Source organism: Oenanthe melanoleuca, chromosome 4A (assembly GCF_029582105.1).
Source record: "Oenanthe melanoleuca isolate GR-GAL-2019-014 chromosome 4A, OMel1.0, whole genome shotgun sequence".
Lineage (NCBI taxonomy): Eukaryota > Metazoa > Chordata > Aves > Passeriformes > Muscicapidae > Oenanthe > Oenanthe melanoleuca.
Genome location: NC_079338.1, coordinates 511303 through 529684, shown reverse-complemented (window position 1 = coordinate 529684; position 18382 = coordinate 511303). Strand labels below are relative to the sequence as shown.

Below are 18382 nucleotides of genomic sequence, written 5' to 3'. Positions count from 1 at the left end.
AGGGACAGAGAGGCTGAAGTGACAGGGAGGGTCAGGTTGGATATCGGGGTCAGGATGGATTTTAGGGTCAGGTTGGATTTTAGGGTCAGGCTGGATATTGGGGTCAGATTGGGTTTTAGGGTCAGGCTGGATTTTAGGAAAAATTCCCTCCTGGCACGGCTGCCCTGGGCAGGGTGCAGTGCCCGTCCCCGGAGGGGCTGAACAGCCTCATGCATGTGACATTTGGGGACACGGGCTGGGGTGGCCTTGGGGAATGCTGGGCTGCTGGGCTTGGGGGGCTTTTCAGGGATCCCACAGGTTTCCCAGAGCCCTGGATGCTGCTCAGGGTTTTTAAAAAATGAGTCCCAGTCCTACAGATATTCCCTGTTGTACCCTCATACCCAGTGCAAGGGGGTTTTGGTGGGGCTGGACCTAAAAACCGGCCAGAACCACCCCAAAAACAGCAACCCTAACCAGCAGTGACCCCCCAGCCAGCCACCACCCCCAAAACAGGGAGAGCCACCATCCTCCCCCAAATATCCCCCACCCCACAACAGCCACCCCAAAAGCAGCCAGCCCCCCTAAAGCAGGCACCCCAACAGCAACAGCCCCCCTAAAGCAGGCACCCCAACAGCAACAGCCCCTCCCGAGCCAGCAAAGATCCAGCCAGATGGTTTGGGGTGACCCCAAGGCTTGCAGGGCCGGAGAACAGAACCAAGAACAGAACCTGGAGTGGGACAACAGCCAGTCACCCCCCCAGAGCGGGTGCAGAGCACCCCAAGGCCCCGTGGTGAGTTTGGAGCCGCCCGGGGAGGGGATTTTATTTGGTGATGCTGGGATGGAACAGCCCCGGAGTCTCTGAGCAGCCTGGGCTGCCCTCAAGTGGAGCTTGCAGCAATGCCAGGGATAAACACCCTCCGTGGGTCTGAAAGCTTCCCAGGGAGCTCATTCTGGTGCTGGGAGAGTGAAATCCAGCAGGAATTTCCTGCAGAGAGCAGCCTCCTGTGCCAGCATCCCCATCACATCCTGCAGTCAGGGAATCACAGAAGGTTTGGGTGGGAAGGGACCCTAAAGCCCATCCCTGTATCCCATCCCTGTATCCCATCCCATCCCATCCCATCGATCCCATTGATCCCATCCCATCCCTGTATCCCATCCCTGTATCCCATCCCATCCCATTGATCCCATTGATCCCATTGATCCCTGTATCCCATCCCATCCTATCACTGTATCCCATCCCATTGATCCCATTGATCCCATCCCATCCCTGTATCCCATCCTGTATCCCATCCCATCCCATCGATCCCATTGATCCCACTGATCCCATTGATCCCATCCCATCCCATCCCATCCCATTTCCCATCCCACCGGGTCTCAGACATTTCCAGGGATCCACAGCTGCTCCGGGCACCCCGTGCCACTGTCCCACCACCCCAGGGAGGAATTTGAGGGGCTGGGGGCTGCCCTGGCAGCAGGAACAATCCCACCCAGAGCCACGGCTGGCACTCAGCGCTCTGGTGGGACCTCCCACAGCCTCGTGGTGTCCCAAATTTATCTGCTGCTCCAGACCCAACAGCCTTATCAGCTGCCAGGGGCTCTCAGCAGCTATCTCACAGCACAGGCTCCCCGGGAAATGCCTCCCACCCATCCCCACCGGGAAGGAGCTCAGCACAGTAAAACCCAGTCCTGGGCAGGTCTGGGTGCCAGGGCAGGCTGTGGTGGGATGTGCAGTGTCCTGGTTTATCCCCAGGAACGCCCTGCTGTGGCTGCCCCGTCCCTGGAAAGGCTCAAGGCCAGAAGGATGGAGCAGCCTGGTGCTGTGGGAGGTGTCCCTGCCTGTGCCAGGGCATCCCTGCCCTCAGGGGCGAGAATTTCTGAATTTATCTGAATTTCTCTGAATTTCCCTGAATTTCCCTCAATTTCCCTCAATTTCTCTCAATTTCTCTCAATTTCCCTCAATTTCCCTCAATTTCTCTCAGTTTCTCTCAGTTTCTCTCAGTTTCTCTCAGTTTCTCTCAAGCCTGGCCGTGCCCTCTGGCAGTGGGAAGCCGCTCCCCTTGTCCTGTCCCTCCAGGCCATTACAAAAACATTTGGGTGCATGGCTAAGGTCCATCTCTGCTCCAGGCTCCCAGCAGGGATGCTCCAGGGTGGAAATCCATTTCCCCAGCTGCTGGGAGAAGGAGGCTGTGCTGAGCCCTGCAGGGAGGTGCCAGCCTGGCAGCTGAGCCAGGGGCTGGGTTTTTTTGGGGTTTTTTTTTGGGTTTTGTGCTCTCTAGATGCCAACGTCCAGGTTGAGGAAGGAGATGTTGCTGAAGAGCTCGGAGGAGGCTGAGCCTGGCTGCAGGCTGTGTGTCCAGGCAGATGGAGGCTGCTCCTCATGCTCTGGGCTCCTGAGGAAGCAAAAAAAAAGAGAGAGATGCTGTTTGCAAATGCTTGTCCCAAATGAGCAGGGACCCCACAGGTCCCAGACTGCCATCTCCAGAAGGAATGTGGAGACTGCCAGGGAGCTGCAGCACGGATCAGAGAATCCTGGGTTTGGGTTGAAGGGACTTTGAGGAGCATCTCCCCCAGACCAGGCTGCTCCCAAGTTGTTATGGAAGTGGATGGAGAGGAAAACCCTTCCCACAGGATAATTCACATTTACTGAGCAGTCACATCCCCACTGGAGGTTCCTGAGCATCCCCTGCTTCCCAGGATCCCATTTCCAGCCATTCCCTGCTGCCACCCCCAGGGAACAAACCCCTCCTGTGTGATGTGCCAGGGTGGACCCTGCCCAGGGTGTGCTGTCACTGTCCCCATGTCCTGTAGGGTGTGCAGGGTGTGCTGTCCCTGTGCTGTCACTGTGCTGTCACTGTCCCTGTGCTGTCACTGTCCCCATGTCCTGTAGGGTGTGCAGGGTGTGCTGTCACTGTGCTGTCCCTGTGCTGTCACTGTCCCTGTGCTGTCACTGTCCCCATGTCCTGCAGGATGTGCAGGCTGTGCTGTCACTGTGCTGTCATTGTGCTGTCTGTCACTGTGCTGTCACTGTCCCCGTGTCCTGCAGGATGTGCTGTCACTGTGCTGTCACTGTCCCATGTCCTGTAGGGTGTGCAGGGTGTGCTGTCACTGTGCTGTCTGTCACTGTGCTGACACTGTCCCTGTGCCCTGTATGATGTTCAGGGTGTGCTGTCACTGTGCTGTCACTGTCCCCATGCCCTGGATAATGTGCAGGGTGTGCTGTCACTGTGCTGTCACTGTGCTGTCACTGTGCTGTCACTCTGCTGTCACTGTCCCCATGTCCTGGATGATGTGCAGGGTGTGCTGTCACTGTGCTGTCTGTCACTGTGCTGTCACTGTCCCCATGTCCTGTAGGGTGTGCAGGATGTGCTGTCACTGTGCTGTCACTGTCCCTGTGCCCTGCAGGATGAGCAGGGTGTGCTGTCACTGTGCTGTCTGTCACTGTGCTGTCACTGTCCCTGTGCTGTCACTGTGCTGTCACTGTGCTGTCTGTCACTGTGCTGTCACTGTCCCCGTCCCCTGGGAGCCCCTGGGGACACTCACAGCACGTCAGGGAACTTCCTGCGCAGCAGGTACTCGATGACATCGGGGTCAGTCTGGAACAGCCTCCTCAGCACGTCACTCTGCATTTCTGGGGACACCTGGGGTGACACAGCCACGCCACTCAGGAGCCCAGCACGTGGTGACACCCCCAGAGTGTTGGTGTCACACCCCTCCCAAGGTCTTTAGGATCCCTGCTTTCCCCCCACTATCCCCGGTGCTTCAGCTCCCTGCAGACCCCAAAATTTCTATGAGGCTTTTTGGGGACCAGAAATGTCACATTCCAATAGAACTGGGGGGACTCTGCTGCCTGCAAGTGCCCTGTGGGAAAGCACACCTGGGCACAGGTGTGCATCTCTGACAGGGACAAAATCCTTGTCCTGCTGCCCTGGAAGAGCTCAGAGGGTCCTGAGGAGCCCCACGTACCGTGAACAGGGAGTGGTGGTGCTCAATCAGCCTCTGCAGCACCAGGATTATGGCAGCACTGTCCTCAAAGTTGAGGCCACCAGCATCTTTCTCTCCAGGCTTCTCCTTCTGCAAGATGTTGGGACCAAAGACCGTGGCCAGGTTGGACACTGTCATTTTATTGCCAGGGATCTGCAAGGGAGCACAGGAGGAGCCCGTGGGTGCAGCGCCATGGGATGTGCCCTCACCCACCCCAGGGTGGGCCACGAGGGTGAGATGCTGCTCTGGGTCCAGCTTGGTCCCCTCTGAGCTGCTGGCAGGGCCAGCACAAAGGGTTTGAGGTGCTGGAGCCCACGCTCATCCCTTGGCACCTGCCTCACCTCCCCACCTTTCCCAGCCACACTGATCCTGGGGTTCTGTGAAATGTTTGGGTTTGTTTTTCCCCAAACCCTTCACCCAGGCTTGCAGCAGCTCCAGATCCCAGTGTTGGTTCCATGAAAGGTTTGGGTTTGTTTTCTCCCCAAGCCTTCACCCAGGTTTGCAGCAGCTCCAGATCCTGGGGTTCTGTGAAAGGTTTGGGTTTGTTTTTTTCCCAAGCCCAGGATTGCAGCAGCTCCAGAGATTGATTCCATGGAGGATTTGGGTTTATTTTCTCCCCAAACCTTCACCCAGCCTTGCAGCAGCTCCAGATCCTGGGGTTGGTTCCACGAAGGATTTGGGTTTGTTTTTTCCCCAAGCCTGGCCTTGCAGCAGCTCCAGAGGTTGGTTCCATGAAGGATTTGGGTTTATTTTTTTCCCCAAGCCCAGATACTGGGGTTGGCTCCATGAAAGGTTTGGGTTTGTTTTCTCCCCAAGCCCAGCCTTGCAGCAGCCAGAACTCCAGTTCCTCGAGTTCTGTGAAAGGTTTGGGTTTGTTTTCTCCCCAAACCCTTCACCCAGCCCTGCAGCAGCTCCAGAGGTTGGTCCCATGAAGAATTCAGGTTTATTTTCTCCGCTTCACCCAGCCCTGCAGCAGCTCCAGAGGTTGGTCCCATGAAGGATTTGGGTTTGTTCTCTCCCCAAGCCCAGCCCTGCAGCAGCTCCAGATCCCAGAGTCGGTTCCATTAAAGATTTGGGTTTGTTTTCTCCGCTTCACCCAGCCCTGCAGCAGCTCCAGAGGTTGGTCCCATGAAGAATTCAGGTTTATTTTCTCCCCTTCACCCAGCCCTGCAGCAGCTCCCACCACAGCAGCCCCAGCACCCTTTCCCCCCCCGGCTCACCTGCAGCAGCCTCACCTGGTGGCCCTGGGGGTCGCAGGAGCCCTCAGCATGTTTGGCCACCTGGGCCAGGAAGCTCAGGAGGCGCAGCAGGGTGTCGCTGTGGCAGGGGGGCAGCAGGAACAGCAGCAGCTGCAGCGTCTCCAGCTGTGCTGGCCCCTCCATGCCTGGGGAGAGCAGCTGTTAGTGGGGGTCCCTCCACCCAATAATCCATTTTTACATGGCTTATTCGTGGTTAAATGGTTGTTAAAACACTTCAAAGCCGCTAAAACATCAATTGTACTCAATTAAAAAAAAAAATAAATAAAGCTAAAATACAAAATGCCAAAATGTAAAAACCCCAAATAAAAGTAAGCAGTAAAGTTTTAGGCAACCACCAGTCATTGTACCTAAAAAACTGGTAAACAGCATAAAAACACCAATCAAACAATTCATTATCGAATAAACAGTGGTCTTAAAATATATAATTAAAACTTAGAAATAAACAATAAATCAGCTTCTGCATAATCATGTTAATTTACTGTCCAGAAGTCTTATTTCTCCTGCAACCCAGCAAGGGCTGTGCTGGATATTGGGTATTGAATATTGGATATTGGATTTTGGATGTTGGATGTTGGTTATTTGATATTGGATGTTGGATTTTGTATGTTGGATGCTGGATGTTGGATATTGGATGTTGGATGTTGGATGTTGGATATCGCATGTTGGATTTTGGATGTTGAATTTTGGATGTTGGATGTTGAATGTTGGATTTTGGATCTTGGATGTTGGATATTGAATGTTGGATTTTGGACGATGAATTTTGGATGTTGGATGTTGGAGGTCGGATTAAATACTCAAATAATCGAAAAATTAAATAATTAAATAAATAAATTATCTAATAACTATATAATCCAATAATTAAATAATTAAATAATCGAATAATTCTATAATTAAATAATTAGATAATTAAATCTCGGGGCTGCCTCCCACCCCCGCACTCACGGGCGGTGCTGAGGAAAGCTCCGTAGAGCTCCCGCGGGATCAGGGGCTCGGGCAGGTCCCGCAGGAACTCCTTGAGCAGCGCGGCCACGTCATGGACGCTCTGCTGCTCGTCCAGGTAAACGTCCAGCCCCAGATCGAACTCCTCCCGCAGCTGGGGAGAGGAGGGAGATCGGGTCAGTGCAGGAGTGTGCTACACCTGTCCGCACCTGTGCCAGCTCCCCTGAGCTCTGCACACCTGTGCCAGCTACACCTGAGCTCTGCACACCTGTGCCAGCTACACCTGAGCTCTGCACACCTGTGCCAGCTCCTCATCAACCTCTGCACACCTGTGCCAGCTCCTCATCAACCTCTGCACACCTGTGCCAGCTCCTCATCAACCTCTGCACACCTGTGCCAGCTACAACTGATCTCTGCACACCTGTGCGAGCTCCTCATCAACCTCTGCACACCTGTGCCAGCTACACCTGAGCTCTGCACACCTGTGCCAGCTCCTCATCAACCTCTGCACACCTGTGCCAGCTCCTCATCAACCTCTGCACACCTGTGCCAGCTCCATCCCCTGAGCTCTGCACACCTGTGCCAGCTACACCTGAGCTCTGCACACCTGTGCCAGCTACACCTGAACCTCTGCACACCTGTGCCAGCTCCATCCCCTGAGCTCTGCACACCTGTGCCAGCTACACCTGAACCTCTGCACACCTGTGCCAGCTACACCTGAACCTCTGCACACCTGTGCCAGCTCCTCATCAACCTCTGCACACCTGTGCCAGCTACACCTGAACCTCTGCACACCTGTGCCAGCTCCCCTGAGCTCTGCACACCTGTGCCAGCTCCTCCAGAGCTCTGCACACCTGTGCCAGCTCCTCATCAACCTCTGCACACCTGTGCCAGCTCCCCCTGAGCTCTGCACACCTGTGCCAGCTCCCCCTGCACACCTGTGCCAGCTCCCCCTGATCCCTGCACACCTGTGCCAGCTCCCCCTGCACACCTGTGCCAGCTCCCCCTGCACACCTGTGCCAGCTCCATCCCCTGCACACCTGTGCCAGCTCCCCCTGCACACCTGTGCCAGCTCCATCCCCTGCACACCTGTGCCAGCTACACCTGAACCACTGCACACCTGTGCCAGCTCCATCCCCTGCACACCTGTGCCAGCTCCCCCTGCACACCTGTGCCAGCTCCCCCTGATCCCTGCACACCTGTGCCAGCTCCCCCTGCACACCTGTGCCAGCTCCCCCTGATCCCTGCACACCTGTGCCAGCTCCCCCTGCACACCTGTGCCAGCTCCCCCTGCACACCTGTGCCAGCTCCATCCCCTGCACACCTGTGCCAGCTCCCCCTGATCCCTGCACACCTGTGCCAGCTCCCCCTGCACACCTGTGCCAGCTCCCCCTGCACACCTGTGCCAGCTCCCCCTGCACACCTGTGCCAGCTCCATCCCCTGCACACCTGTGCCAGCTCCATCCCCTGATCTCTGCACACCTGTGCCAGCTCCATCCCCTGCACACCTGTGCCAGCTCCCCCTGCACTGTCCCCACAGGCACAGCCCAGCCCGCGCTCAGTGTCCCCTTTACCTGCTGGACTCGCTTCTTGGAGCTCCCGACACGGAAAATGCCGACGGTGTGGAGCCCTGGGGACAGAGGGGTCAGTGCTGGGCAGTGCCACCCCAGTGCCACCCCCAGTGCCACCCCAGTGCAGTGCCACCCCATGGGCATTGTCACCCCAGTGTCACCCCAGTGCCACCCCCAGTGCCACCCCATGGGCATTGTCACCCCAGTGCCACCCCCAGTGTCACCCAGTGCAGCAGCTGAGGCACCAGGAGGTGGTCAGTGACACACACAGTGACACACGCAGTGACACACACAGTGACACACACAGTGACATTCCCCTGTCAGTGACACACACAGTGACACACACAGTGACACACACACAGTGACACACAGTGACACACACAGTGACACACGCAGTGACACACGCAGTGACATTCCCCTCTGCTGCTGCATCCAGCCTAGGGGACCCAGTAAAATTTCAGACAAAAACTCGTAAACAGCATAAAAACACCAATCAAAAAATGCATAATTGCATAAAGAGTAGTCTAAAATTATATAATTAAAATTTAAAAATAAACAATAAAAATAAAATAAAAATAAACAATAAAATAAACAATAAAATAAACAATAAAATAAACAATAAAATAAAATAAAATAATAAATAAAAAACAATAAAATAAAATAAATAAAAACAATAAAATACAATAAAATTTTTAAAATTAAATTAAATTAAATTAATAATAGAAAAAAAGAAAAATACAAAATAAAACACAATAAAACATAATTAAAAAAATAAAATAAAACAAAATCAATAAAAAATAAAAAAATAAAATAAAATAAAATAAAATAAAATAAAATAAAATAAAATAAAATAAATAAAAATGAAATAAAACAAAATCAATAAAAAATAAAATAAAATAAAATAAAATAAAATAAAATAAAATAAAATAAAATAAAATAAAATAAAATAAAATAAAATAAAATAAACAATAAATCAGCCCAGGGGACTCCCTCCACAGGAGGATTTCTGGGAGATGCCGTGCCCCAGCACCCACAGAACCATCCAGGTTGGGACAGACGCCCCAGACCGTGGGTTGCAGCCTGGGGTGCAGCCCAGGTGCCCCCGCAGCCTCACCGTGCGTCTCCAGGTGCGCGCAGCACCTGTCGAGCAGCCGGGGCACCTGCCAGCCCAGCGGGTTCAGGCTCAGCGCTCGCTCCGCGCCGCGGCTCCGGCGGGGCTGCAGCTCCCGGGGGTGGCAGAGCTGCAGCGCCTCCAGCAGCTGCGACGGGCTGGCGGCCAGCTCGGTGATGGAATCCACGGACAGGGCGCCCTGGGGGGAGAGCGAGCCCACGGATCTGTCAGTGCTAATGGGGGGAGAGGGGCAGGAACGAACCCACGGATCTGTCAGTGCCCCGTGGGGGGAGAGGAGAACGAACCCACGGATCTGTCAGTGCCCCATGGGGGGAGAGGAGAGCGAACCCACGGATCTGTCACTGCCCCATGGGGGGAGAGGAGAGCGAACCCACGGATCTGTCAGTGCCCCATGGGGGGAGAGGAGAGCGAGCCCACGGATCTGTCAGTGCCCCATGGGGGGAGAGCGAGCCCACGGATCTGTCACTGCTAATGGGGCAGAGGAGAGCGAGCCCACGGATCTGTCAGTGCTAATGGGGGGAGAGCGAGCCCACGGATCTGTCAGTGCAAATGGGGGGAGAGGGGCGGGAGCGAACCCACGGATCTGTCAGTGCCCCATGGGGGGAGAGGAGAGCGAGCCCACGGATCTGTCACTGCTAATGGGGGGAGAGCGAGCCCACGGATCTGTCAGTGCTAATGGGGGGAGAGGGGAACGAACCCACGGATCTGTCAGTGCCCCATGGGGCGGAGAATGAGCCCACGGATCTGTCAGTGCTAATGGGGGGAGAGGAGAGCGAGCCCACGGATCTGTCACTGCTAATGGGGGGAGAGCGAACCCACGGATCTGTCAGTGCTAATGGGGCAGAGGGGCAGGAACGAGCCCACGGATCTGTCACTGATAATGGGGGGAGAGCGAGCCCACGGATCTGTCAGTGCCCCGCGGGGGGAGAGGAGAACGAACCCACGGATCTGTCACTGATAATGGGGGGAGAGCGAGCCCACGGATCTGTCAGTGCCCCGTGGGGGGAGAGGAGAACGAACCCACGGATCTGTCACTGATAATGGGGGGAGAGCGAGCCCACGGATCTGTCACTGCCCTGGGGGGGACAGAGGGGCGGGAGCGAACCCACGGATCTGTCAGTGCTAATGGGGGGAGAGGGGCGGGAACGAACCCACGGATCTGTCACTGCTAATGGGGGGAGAGGAGAACGAACCCACGGATCTGTCACTGCTAATGGGGGAGAGGAGCGGGAACGAACCCACGGATCTGTCACTGCACCCTGGGGCAGAGGAGAACGAACCCACGGATCTGTCAGTGCTAATGGGGGGAGAGGGGCGGGAGCGAACCCACGGATCTGTCACTGCCCTGGGGGGGACAGAGGGGCAGGAACGAACCCACGGATCTGTCACTGCACCCTGGGGCGGAGAATGAACCCACGGATCTGTCACTGATAATGGGGGCAGAGGAGCAGGAACGAACCCACAGACCCATCACTGCCCTGAGATCACTCCATGTCCCACGGCAGGGTCACTGCCACTGCCCCAGGCTGCCCCAATCCCCATCCAGCCTGGACCCACAGCTACTCTGGGCACCTGTGCAGGGCCTGGAGTTCCATCCCAATATCCCATCCCAATATCCCATCCCAATATCCCATCCCAATATCCCATCCCAATATCCCATCCCAATATCCCATCCCAATATCCCATCCCATCACAGCTGCGCTGTGAGAAGCCCCCCACTCCATCTCTGAGGGGATTTGGGGACATCAAAAATTCCCTGGGGACAGGCTGGGACACAGCCAGCCCAGAGCAGATCCTGGGAAATGCCATTAATGCCGAATTCACCCCTAGGAAATCCCATTTATTGCTAAATTCACCCTCAGCCCGTTTTGGGGAGCAAACCCTGGAAATTCCATTAATGCTGAATTTATTCCCCCAGCCCGTTTTGGGGAGCAGACCCTGGGAAATCCCATTAATTGCTGAATTCACCCCCAGCCCATTTTGGGAAGCAGACCCCGGAAATCCCATTTATTGCCCGTTTTGGGGAGCAGATCCCGAAATCCCGTTTATTGCCCGTTTTGGGGAGCAGACCCCGAAATCCCATTAATGCTGAATTTATCCCCAGCCCGTTTTGGGGAGCAGACCCCGAAATCCCGTTTATTGCCCGTTTTGGGGAGCAGACCCGGGAATCCCGTTTATTGCCCATTTTGGGGAGCAGACCCCCAAATCCCGTTTATTGCCCGTTTTGGGGAGCAGACCCGGACATCCCGTTTATTGCCCGTTTTGGGGAGCAGACCCTGGAATCCCGTTTATTTGCCCGTTTTGGGGAGCAGACCCTGGGACATCCCGTTTATTGCCCGTTTTGGGGAGCAGACCCCCAAATCCCGTTTATTTTCCGCGGGCTCCGTACCCTGCGCTGGCTCCAGCAGCTCCCGTCCCGCGGCGCGGGGCTCGGCGGCTCCTCGGGGAGGGATGCTCGGATGCAGGCGGTACCCACGGGCAGCCGCCGCTGCCTGCGGGCCCGGAACGAGGTGACAGTGGCCTCCAGCTCCAGGCAGAGGCGGCGGCTCCTGCCCACGGCCGCCCGCAGCCGGCGGCAGGCGCGGTCGTTGGCGATGACCTGGGGCAGCGGCACCCCGAAGGTGTGTGGGGAGCACTCTGGGGGCACACACAGGGAGAATGAACCCGCTAACAGCGGGGGCTGATGGCCAAAAAGGAGGCAGAAAAGTCCTTTTTGCTTTATTGCGATAAAGGGAGAGATTACCCTGGGATCTCTCAGATTTTTGGAGAATTCAGCTCCCTTTTTATCCCAATTTCCATCCACATTTCCCTCTCTCTTTCCCCATTGCTGAGGTATTGAGAGGCACAGACTGCCCAAACACCTCATACATGACACTCCCCTCTAATGTACAACCCTCCCTTTGAATTTTTAATTCTTACAGAATTCATAATTTTTCCCCACTGCTCCTTTCATCTTCCAATATCCAATTTCATTTATCAGCAAACCCACAGTTTCCTTGTAAAGGCAAATATATTTTTTTCCATTCATCCATCCCATTATTTCTTTTATCTCTCAGTGCTAACTCCTCTAACTGGCTACAGCCCCATGAAATCCCAAACATCTTCATAAATCACCAAAAAAATCCTTTTCAAGTTCTAGCCTCCACTTTTCTCTTGCCTCAGCTATGCCTGCTCAAGAAAAGTCCTGCTATTTGTGGTGTTTTTCTCAAATAATTGTCCCTCTCATCCCTGTCTCTCCTCCCAGCCTTTGCACTGCCCTGGGGTTTTACACCCAGAGCAGAGCCACAAATCCTTTTTGGTGAAATATGAGGCATTAATTTCAGTAGTTTCCTTGAGTGGGCTTTGGTGTGGGGAAGCTCATTCCCACCTGGCTCTGCTCTGGGATTCTGGGATAACTGGAGGCAGCAGGATGGGCAGACAGACACATTTCTGGTGCTCCCTGAGAATGCATTTCCCATCACACACATTCCACAATCCCTGTGCCTTCCCAGCTCCACCGAGCTCCTGCACCCCAAGAGCAGCAGAACCACCTGGGGCACCTCCCGCCCCCAGGAATCCCCCATTCCCCCAAAAACAGGGAGCAAAGCAGGTGAAAGGGAGGCTGCTCACCTTTCCTGTCCTTGGAGAGGCTCTCCAGCTTCTGCCGGATGGATCTGATGCCTCTGGAGCCATCTGGGAGGAGAAGGGGGAATTTCAGCAGCAGCACCTCGGGCTGGGTGTGCACGGGGTCCCTGTCCCTCGGCAGGAGCCAGGGGACACTGCAGCCACGAGATGGACAGAACTGACTGGATGGACAGAACTGCTGGGATGGACAGAACTGACTGGGGATGGACAGAACTGCTGGGATGGACAGAACTGACTGGGATGGACAGAACTGACTGGGGATGGACAGCACAGACTGGGATGGACAGAACTGACTGGGGATGGACAGAACTGCTGGGATGGACAGAACTGACTGGGATGGACAGAACTGCTGGGATGGACAGAACTGCTGGGATGGACAGAACTGCTGGGATGGACAGGACTGCTGGGATGGACAGAACTGCTGGGATGGACAGAACTGACTGGGATGGACAGAACTCACTGGATGGACAGAACTGACTGGGATGGACAGAACTGACTGGGATGGACAGAACTGACTGGGATGGACAGAACTGCTGGGATGGACAGAACTGACTGGGGATGGACAGGACTGCTGGGATGGACAGAACTGACTGGGATGGACAGAACTGACTGGATGGACAGAACTGAGTGGGGATGGACAGAACTGAGTGGGGATGGACAGAACTGAGTGGGGATGGACAGAACTGAGTGGGATGGACAGAAATGCTGGGATGGACAGAACTGACTGGGGATGGACAGAACTGACTGGGATGGACAGAACTGACTGGGATGGACAGAACTGAGTGGGGATGGACAGAACTGACTGGGATGGACAGAACTGAGTGGGGATGGACAGAACTGACTGGGATGGACAGAACTGACTGGGGATGGACAGAACTGACTGGGGATGGACAGAACTGACTGGGGATGGACAGAACTGACTGGGATGGACAGAACTCACTGGATGGACAGAACTGAGTGGGGATGGACAGAACTGAGTGGGGATGGACAGAACTGACTGGGATGGACAGAACTGACTGGGATGGACAGAACTGAGTGGGGATGGACAGAACTGAGTGGGGATGGACAGAACTGACTGGGATGGACAGAACTGACTGGGGATGGACAGAACTGACTGGGATGGACAGAACTGAGATGTGGACAGAACTGACTGGATTGAAACTAAAGCTGGGATGGACAGAACTGACTGGATGGACAGAACTGACTGGGATGGACAGAACTGACTGGGGATGGACAGAACTGCTGGGATGGACAGAACTGACTGGGATGGACAGAACTGCTGGGATGGACAGAACTGCCCAGGGAACATTCCCATAGGCACCACCCTCCCCAGATGAAGGGGTGAGGGGACCCCATGGTTTTACATGAGGCCCAGAAAGGTTTTGGGAATGCTTTGCAGAGCACAGACATAAGAAGTTGTACCAAGCCCCATCACAAATCCCATCCTGTTCTAGGGGACTCCCACCTCATACATCCAGCAGCAGTGAACTGAGAATTCACTCACTGCCCACCCTAAACCCTTCCAGGACACATCACCCTATTCTGGCCCAAACTCCTCATTCCTGAGGAATTCTCTTCCTAGAACAGCTTATAGCTGCTTGTTTGGGTTATTTTGTGAGGCTTAGAGCAAAGCTCTGACAGCTGGAATGAGGAACATGAGTGTAGAAGCCAACATAAATTATCCAGCAGCAAGCAGACCAGCCAGGAAGGAAATATTGGGGTTTGGGTTTTGTTTTTTTTTTTGGCAGTGCACTGGTCCCTGGAGGAGCTGCTGCTGCAGGGTGTCACTGCAAGGGGGATCACAACATCCAAAATTAAACAAAACAGAAAAGGAATCAGGATGTTTGTGGTCAGAGCCCTCCAGGGACTGGTGCTGCAGCCCTGGAGCCACTGGGAGCTCTGGGAAGGAGAGGGAGCTGTGCTGGGCTCTCCATGGAGCCATTTCATGGCATGAAACCTCGGGGATATTAGGATGGGAAACCAAGCCTGGGTGTCAGCTCAGGCACTCTCACAGCCCTGGGGCCGAGGTCTCACATCTGGTTTGGGTTTGGGGGTCAGGTTCTCACACTGCTGTGGACACACAAACCCCCCACATGCTGCCCAGGGCTCAGAATAAAGCAGGAATGAGAAATAAAATGGATCCAAGCGTGTCACAAAAGTCTTTCCATAACCACCACCCCGGGCTGTGGGGCAGGGGGTGAGCAGCATGAATGGCTGAGCCCCAGCATCCCCTGGAGGAGCTGCTGTCCCTCCTGTCCATTGTGTCCCATCCTGTCCATTGTGTCCCTCCTGTCCATTGTGCCCCATCATGTCCCATCGTGTCACATTCTGTCTCTTCTGTCCATTCTGTCCCATCCTGTCCCATTTTGTCCCTCCTGTCCCATCATGTCCCTCCCATCCCACCCTGTCCCTCCTGTCCCATGCTCACCCTGGCTCTCCCATCATGTCCCTGCTGTCCCTTTCTGTCCCTCCTGTCCCTCCCATCCCCTCCCGTCCCAGGCTCTCCCATCTTGCCTCCTCCATCCCCTCCTGTCCGTCCCTGTCCCTGCTGTCCCATCATGTCCCTCCTGTCCCTCCTGTCCCTCCTGTCCCTCCTGTCCCATCCCCTCCCACCCCTCCCAGCCGGTACCTCTGTCCAGGCTCAGCTGCGCCCCGGGCAGCCTCTCCCGCAGCCGGAACAGCGCCAGTTCCTGCAGGCTGGCTCTCTCCAGCTCGGACAGGCTCTGCAGAGCCGCGGGCTGCATCCCTGAGCGGGGACAGCACCTGTGTGACAGAGCGATGGCAGCCACACCTGCCTGGGGACAGGAGCTGCTGGCAGCGCCCAGGGAGCCCCTGAGCACATCTGTCCCTCTGTCCCTCCCCAGACAGCCCCAGCCACGTCATCTCCCTTCAGGAGAAGGGATTTGGGATGGATATCGGGCAGGAATTGCTGCCGGTGAGGGAGGGAGCCTGGCACAGGTGCCCAGAGAGGCTGTGGCTGTGCCTGCAGTGTCCATGGCCAGGCTGGACCCGGGCCTGGAGCAGCTGGGAAACGTCCCTGCCCGGAGGGAGATGAGCCTCAGTGTCCCTCCCAGCCCCAGCAATCCCCAATTCCATCATTTATCTCCTTTAATCACAAACAGCTGCACGTGCCCAGAGGTGCCAAAGCCCTTTGCCCCACCCTGGGCACCCCATCTCCTCTCCAGAGCTGTGGGGAGCACACAGGGGCCTCAGCCCACACTGACCTGGCTGCCACAGCCCGGTGCCACCTCCTCCCAGTGCCACCTGTGCCACTGGCCCTGCACCAGCCCGGTCCAAAGAGCAGCAGCAGCCCCAGGGGGCAGGGCTGAGGTCAGAGTACAGGCTCTGCCAAGAGCCTCCCAGGCAGGCTTAAGGCAAGAATGAAAAATAAATGCCTGGAGGTCTCCAGGGATGAGGGAGAGACCCCCAGGGACGGGCCAGGGACTCTCCAGCCCCTGAGACTGGCTCCTGCTGCCAGGTTTGAGGAAGTTACAGAAACTAAAGAGAAAACAAATACAAGAATTGTTCAGGGCTCCCTGTAAGGGCACACAGAAAAGGGAACTCAGCTACATCATAGAATCCCACACTGGTTTGGGTTGAGACCTCAGAAACCACCTCAACTCCTGACACCTCCCACTGTGCCAGGTGCTCCAAACCCGTGTCCAGCCTGGCCTTGGGCACTGCCAGGGATCCAGGGGCACCACAGCTGCTCTGGGCACCTGTGCCAGCCAGGAATTCCTTCCCAATATCCCATCTGACCCTGCCCTCTGTCAAATTAAACACGTGCAACCCAGGGATTTTTATAACTTCCATCCTGGGGCAGGAAACTCCTTGTCTGTCACAGGTGAGAGAATCTCCATGTGCCAGGGACAGCAACTGCTGCAGCCAGAGCTGCCTGCAGGGATGGGTGTCCCTGCAGGGGACAGGGATCAGTGGCCCCTGTGCACCCCAGGGGACAGGGATGGGTGTCCCTGCAGGGATGGGTGTCCCTGTGGGTCCCAGGGGACAGGAGAGCTCACTCAGCCTGGACAGGCACTGGGCTCTCCCACAGCAGGGGCAAAGCCAGAGCCCCACAAAAATCCCAAAATCCTCCTTTGGAGGGGATGCTGGAGCAGGAATCTCACTCAGTCAAAAGCAGGGCTGGTGCCCGTTTCAGGAGATCCCAGCTCCATCCCAGGGAGCTCCCCAGCTCCAGCTGCAGTTTGTCCCCCCAGCTGGAACAAAGGACCCACGTTTACCTCGTCCCTGTCCTCGGCAGCAGCAGCAGCAGCTCCCGCAGCTCCCAGCTCCCCTCTGCCTGTCGCAGCAGCGTCTCCTCCCAGCCCAGAGGCGGCGGGAGAAGAGGGGAAGGGATGGGAAGGAGCTGCCGCGGCCGAGGGGAGGAGAGAGGGACGAGAATGCGAAATTCCTGCCAAAGGAAGGAGAGCAGGCAGGGCTGGGGAAAGGAAGGAGCTTCCCAGGCTGGGATTGCTCAATGCCCCATCCAGGGGCAGCCAGCACAGCCCAGAGCAGCAGCTGTGCTGCAGGGTGAGTCCTGGCTGGAGCAGCTGGAGCAGCTGGAACAGCTGGAACAGCTGGAACAGCTGGATGATGAGGCTGGCAGCTCCCTGTGCCAGGCTGGCTGCTCCCCGTGCCAGGCTGGCTGCTCCCCACACCAGGGTCTCTGCTCTTGAGGAGCTCACAGACCCCACGGGTGGATTCACAGCTCAGGTTGTTCCCAGCGGGTTACAGCCCTTGGACAGCCCCCCAAACCTCCACCAACAACCAAAATTGGCACTTCCTTGCCAATTAACACCCCCAGGAGCCCTTTGGGGGCCACAGCCAGGCTCCCACCCCATGATCACAGAATGGTTTGGGTTGAAATGACAAAGAAAGCAGCAAGGCCAAGATTTGCCCATAAAAAATGTTTATTCCTTAAAAATACAGCATTCATCTTGCAGGGACACAACTATTCAGAACATTTTTATTTTTTTTTAAAGGGTTTTTTGTCTGCTCCCAGTGTGGCAAGTGCTCAGTGTTGGGAACAGCCAGTCCCAAGGAAGGTGTCTGTCACCCTGTCACCTCAGCAGGATGGACTCCCCCTGGGAGACACCTCAGCCCCTCTGGAAAGGCCCTGGAAGGGGAAGCAGCAGGACCTGGGGTGCTCCAGCCCCAACTCCCTTTCACAGCACCAGCCATTGCTGCACAGCTCCTGTCCCTCCTGCTGCCCCATGAACAACCTGCAGCAGCCCCAGCACCCCCAGCACCCCCCAGGAGGGGCTCTGGCTGATCCCCAGCCCCCTCAGCCCCCCAGGAGGGGCTCTGACTGATCCCCCAGCCTCCAGCCCCAGCCCAGGGCCAGCAGAGTGCTTGTGCTGCAGGAGCTGCTGGGGAGCCCAACCCTGTGACCCCACTGATCCCCCCGGCCCCATTGATCCTCCTGTTCCCACTGATCCCCTGTGACCCCACTGATCCCCCTGAGATCCACTGCGACCCCACTGATCCCCTTGTGACCCCACTGACCTCCCCCTGATCCACTGTGACCCCACTGATCCCCCTCCTGATCCCCTGTGGCCACTGGATCCCCCCGTTCCCCATTGATCCCCCATTGATCCCCCAGATCCCCCTGTGACCCCACTGATCCCCCTGAGATCCCCCAGATCCCCCTGTGACCCCCCCTGTTCCCCCTGTGACCCCACTGATCCCTGTTCCCCTCCCTGGCTCCACACACCACCCGCCCTCTCCCCCTGGCTGACCCCAGGGCACAGGTGGCACAGGTGGCACAGGTGGCACAGGTGGCACAGGTGGCACATTCCCAGAGGTGTCTCCTCTGTGACCACCCCAGTGCCCCAGATGAACTGGTGCCAATGCAGTGACGAGGAGGAGGAGGAGGATGGTTCATGGGGCAGGAGGATGAA

General features: G+C 56.1%; 1 protein-coding gene across 6 annotated transcripts in view; it reads right to left on the bottom strand.

Moving 5' to 3' along the window:
* The window catches only part of ARHGAP36 (Rho GTPase activating protein 36), a 59550-nt gene extending 42742 nt beyond the window's left edge, over window positions 1–16808 (bottom strand). Inside the window, exons 1-11 of one of the 6 annotated variants that reach the window (XR_008840482.1) lie at window positions 16724–16808; window positions 15115–15248; window positions 12471–12533; window positions 11251–11498; window positions 8844–9039; window positions 7733–7788; window positions 6162–6312; window positions 5181–5344; window positions 3943–4113; window positions 3520–3617; window positions 1412–2369 (exon numbers count right to left, since the gene is read on the bottom strand). Coding sequence is in view for 5 of the 6 variants with exons in the window: in XM_056491163.1 (XP_056347138.1) it covers window positions 2252–2369; window positions 3520–3617; window positions 3943–4113; window positions 5181–5344; window positions 6162–6312; window positions 7733–7788; window positions 8844–9039; window positions 11251–11498; window positions 12471–12533; window positions 15115–15229 (1380 nt within the window). In the remaining variant the exon portion in view is untranslated. Of the gene's footprint in view, window positions 1–713; window positions 2370–3519; window positions 3618–3942; window positions 4114–5180; window positions 5345–6161; window positions 6313–7732; window positions 7789–8843; window positions 9040–11250; window positions 11542–12470; window positions 12534–15114; window positions 15249–15709; window positions 15817–16723 lie in introns of those variants that run through there. The other 5 variants (XM_056491166.1, XM_056491163.1, XM_056491164.1 and 2 more) reach the window with 5 other exon arrangements.
* Window positions 16809–18382: the final 1574 nt, after the last annotated feature.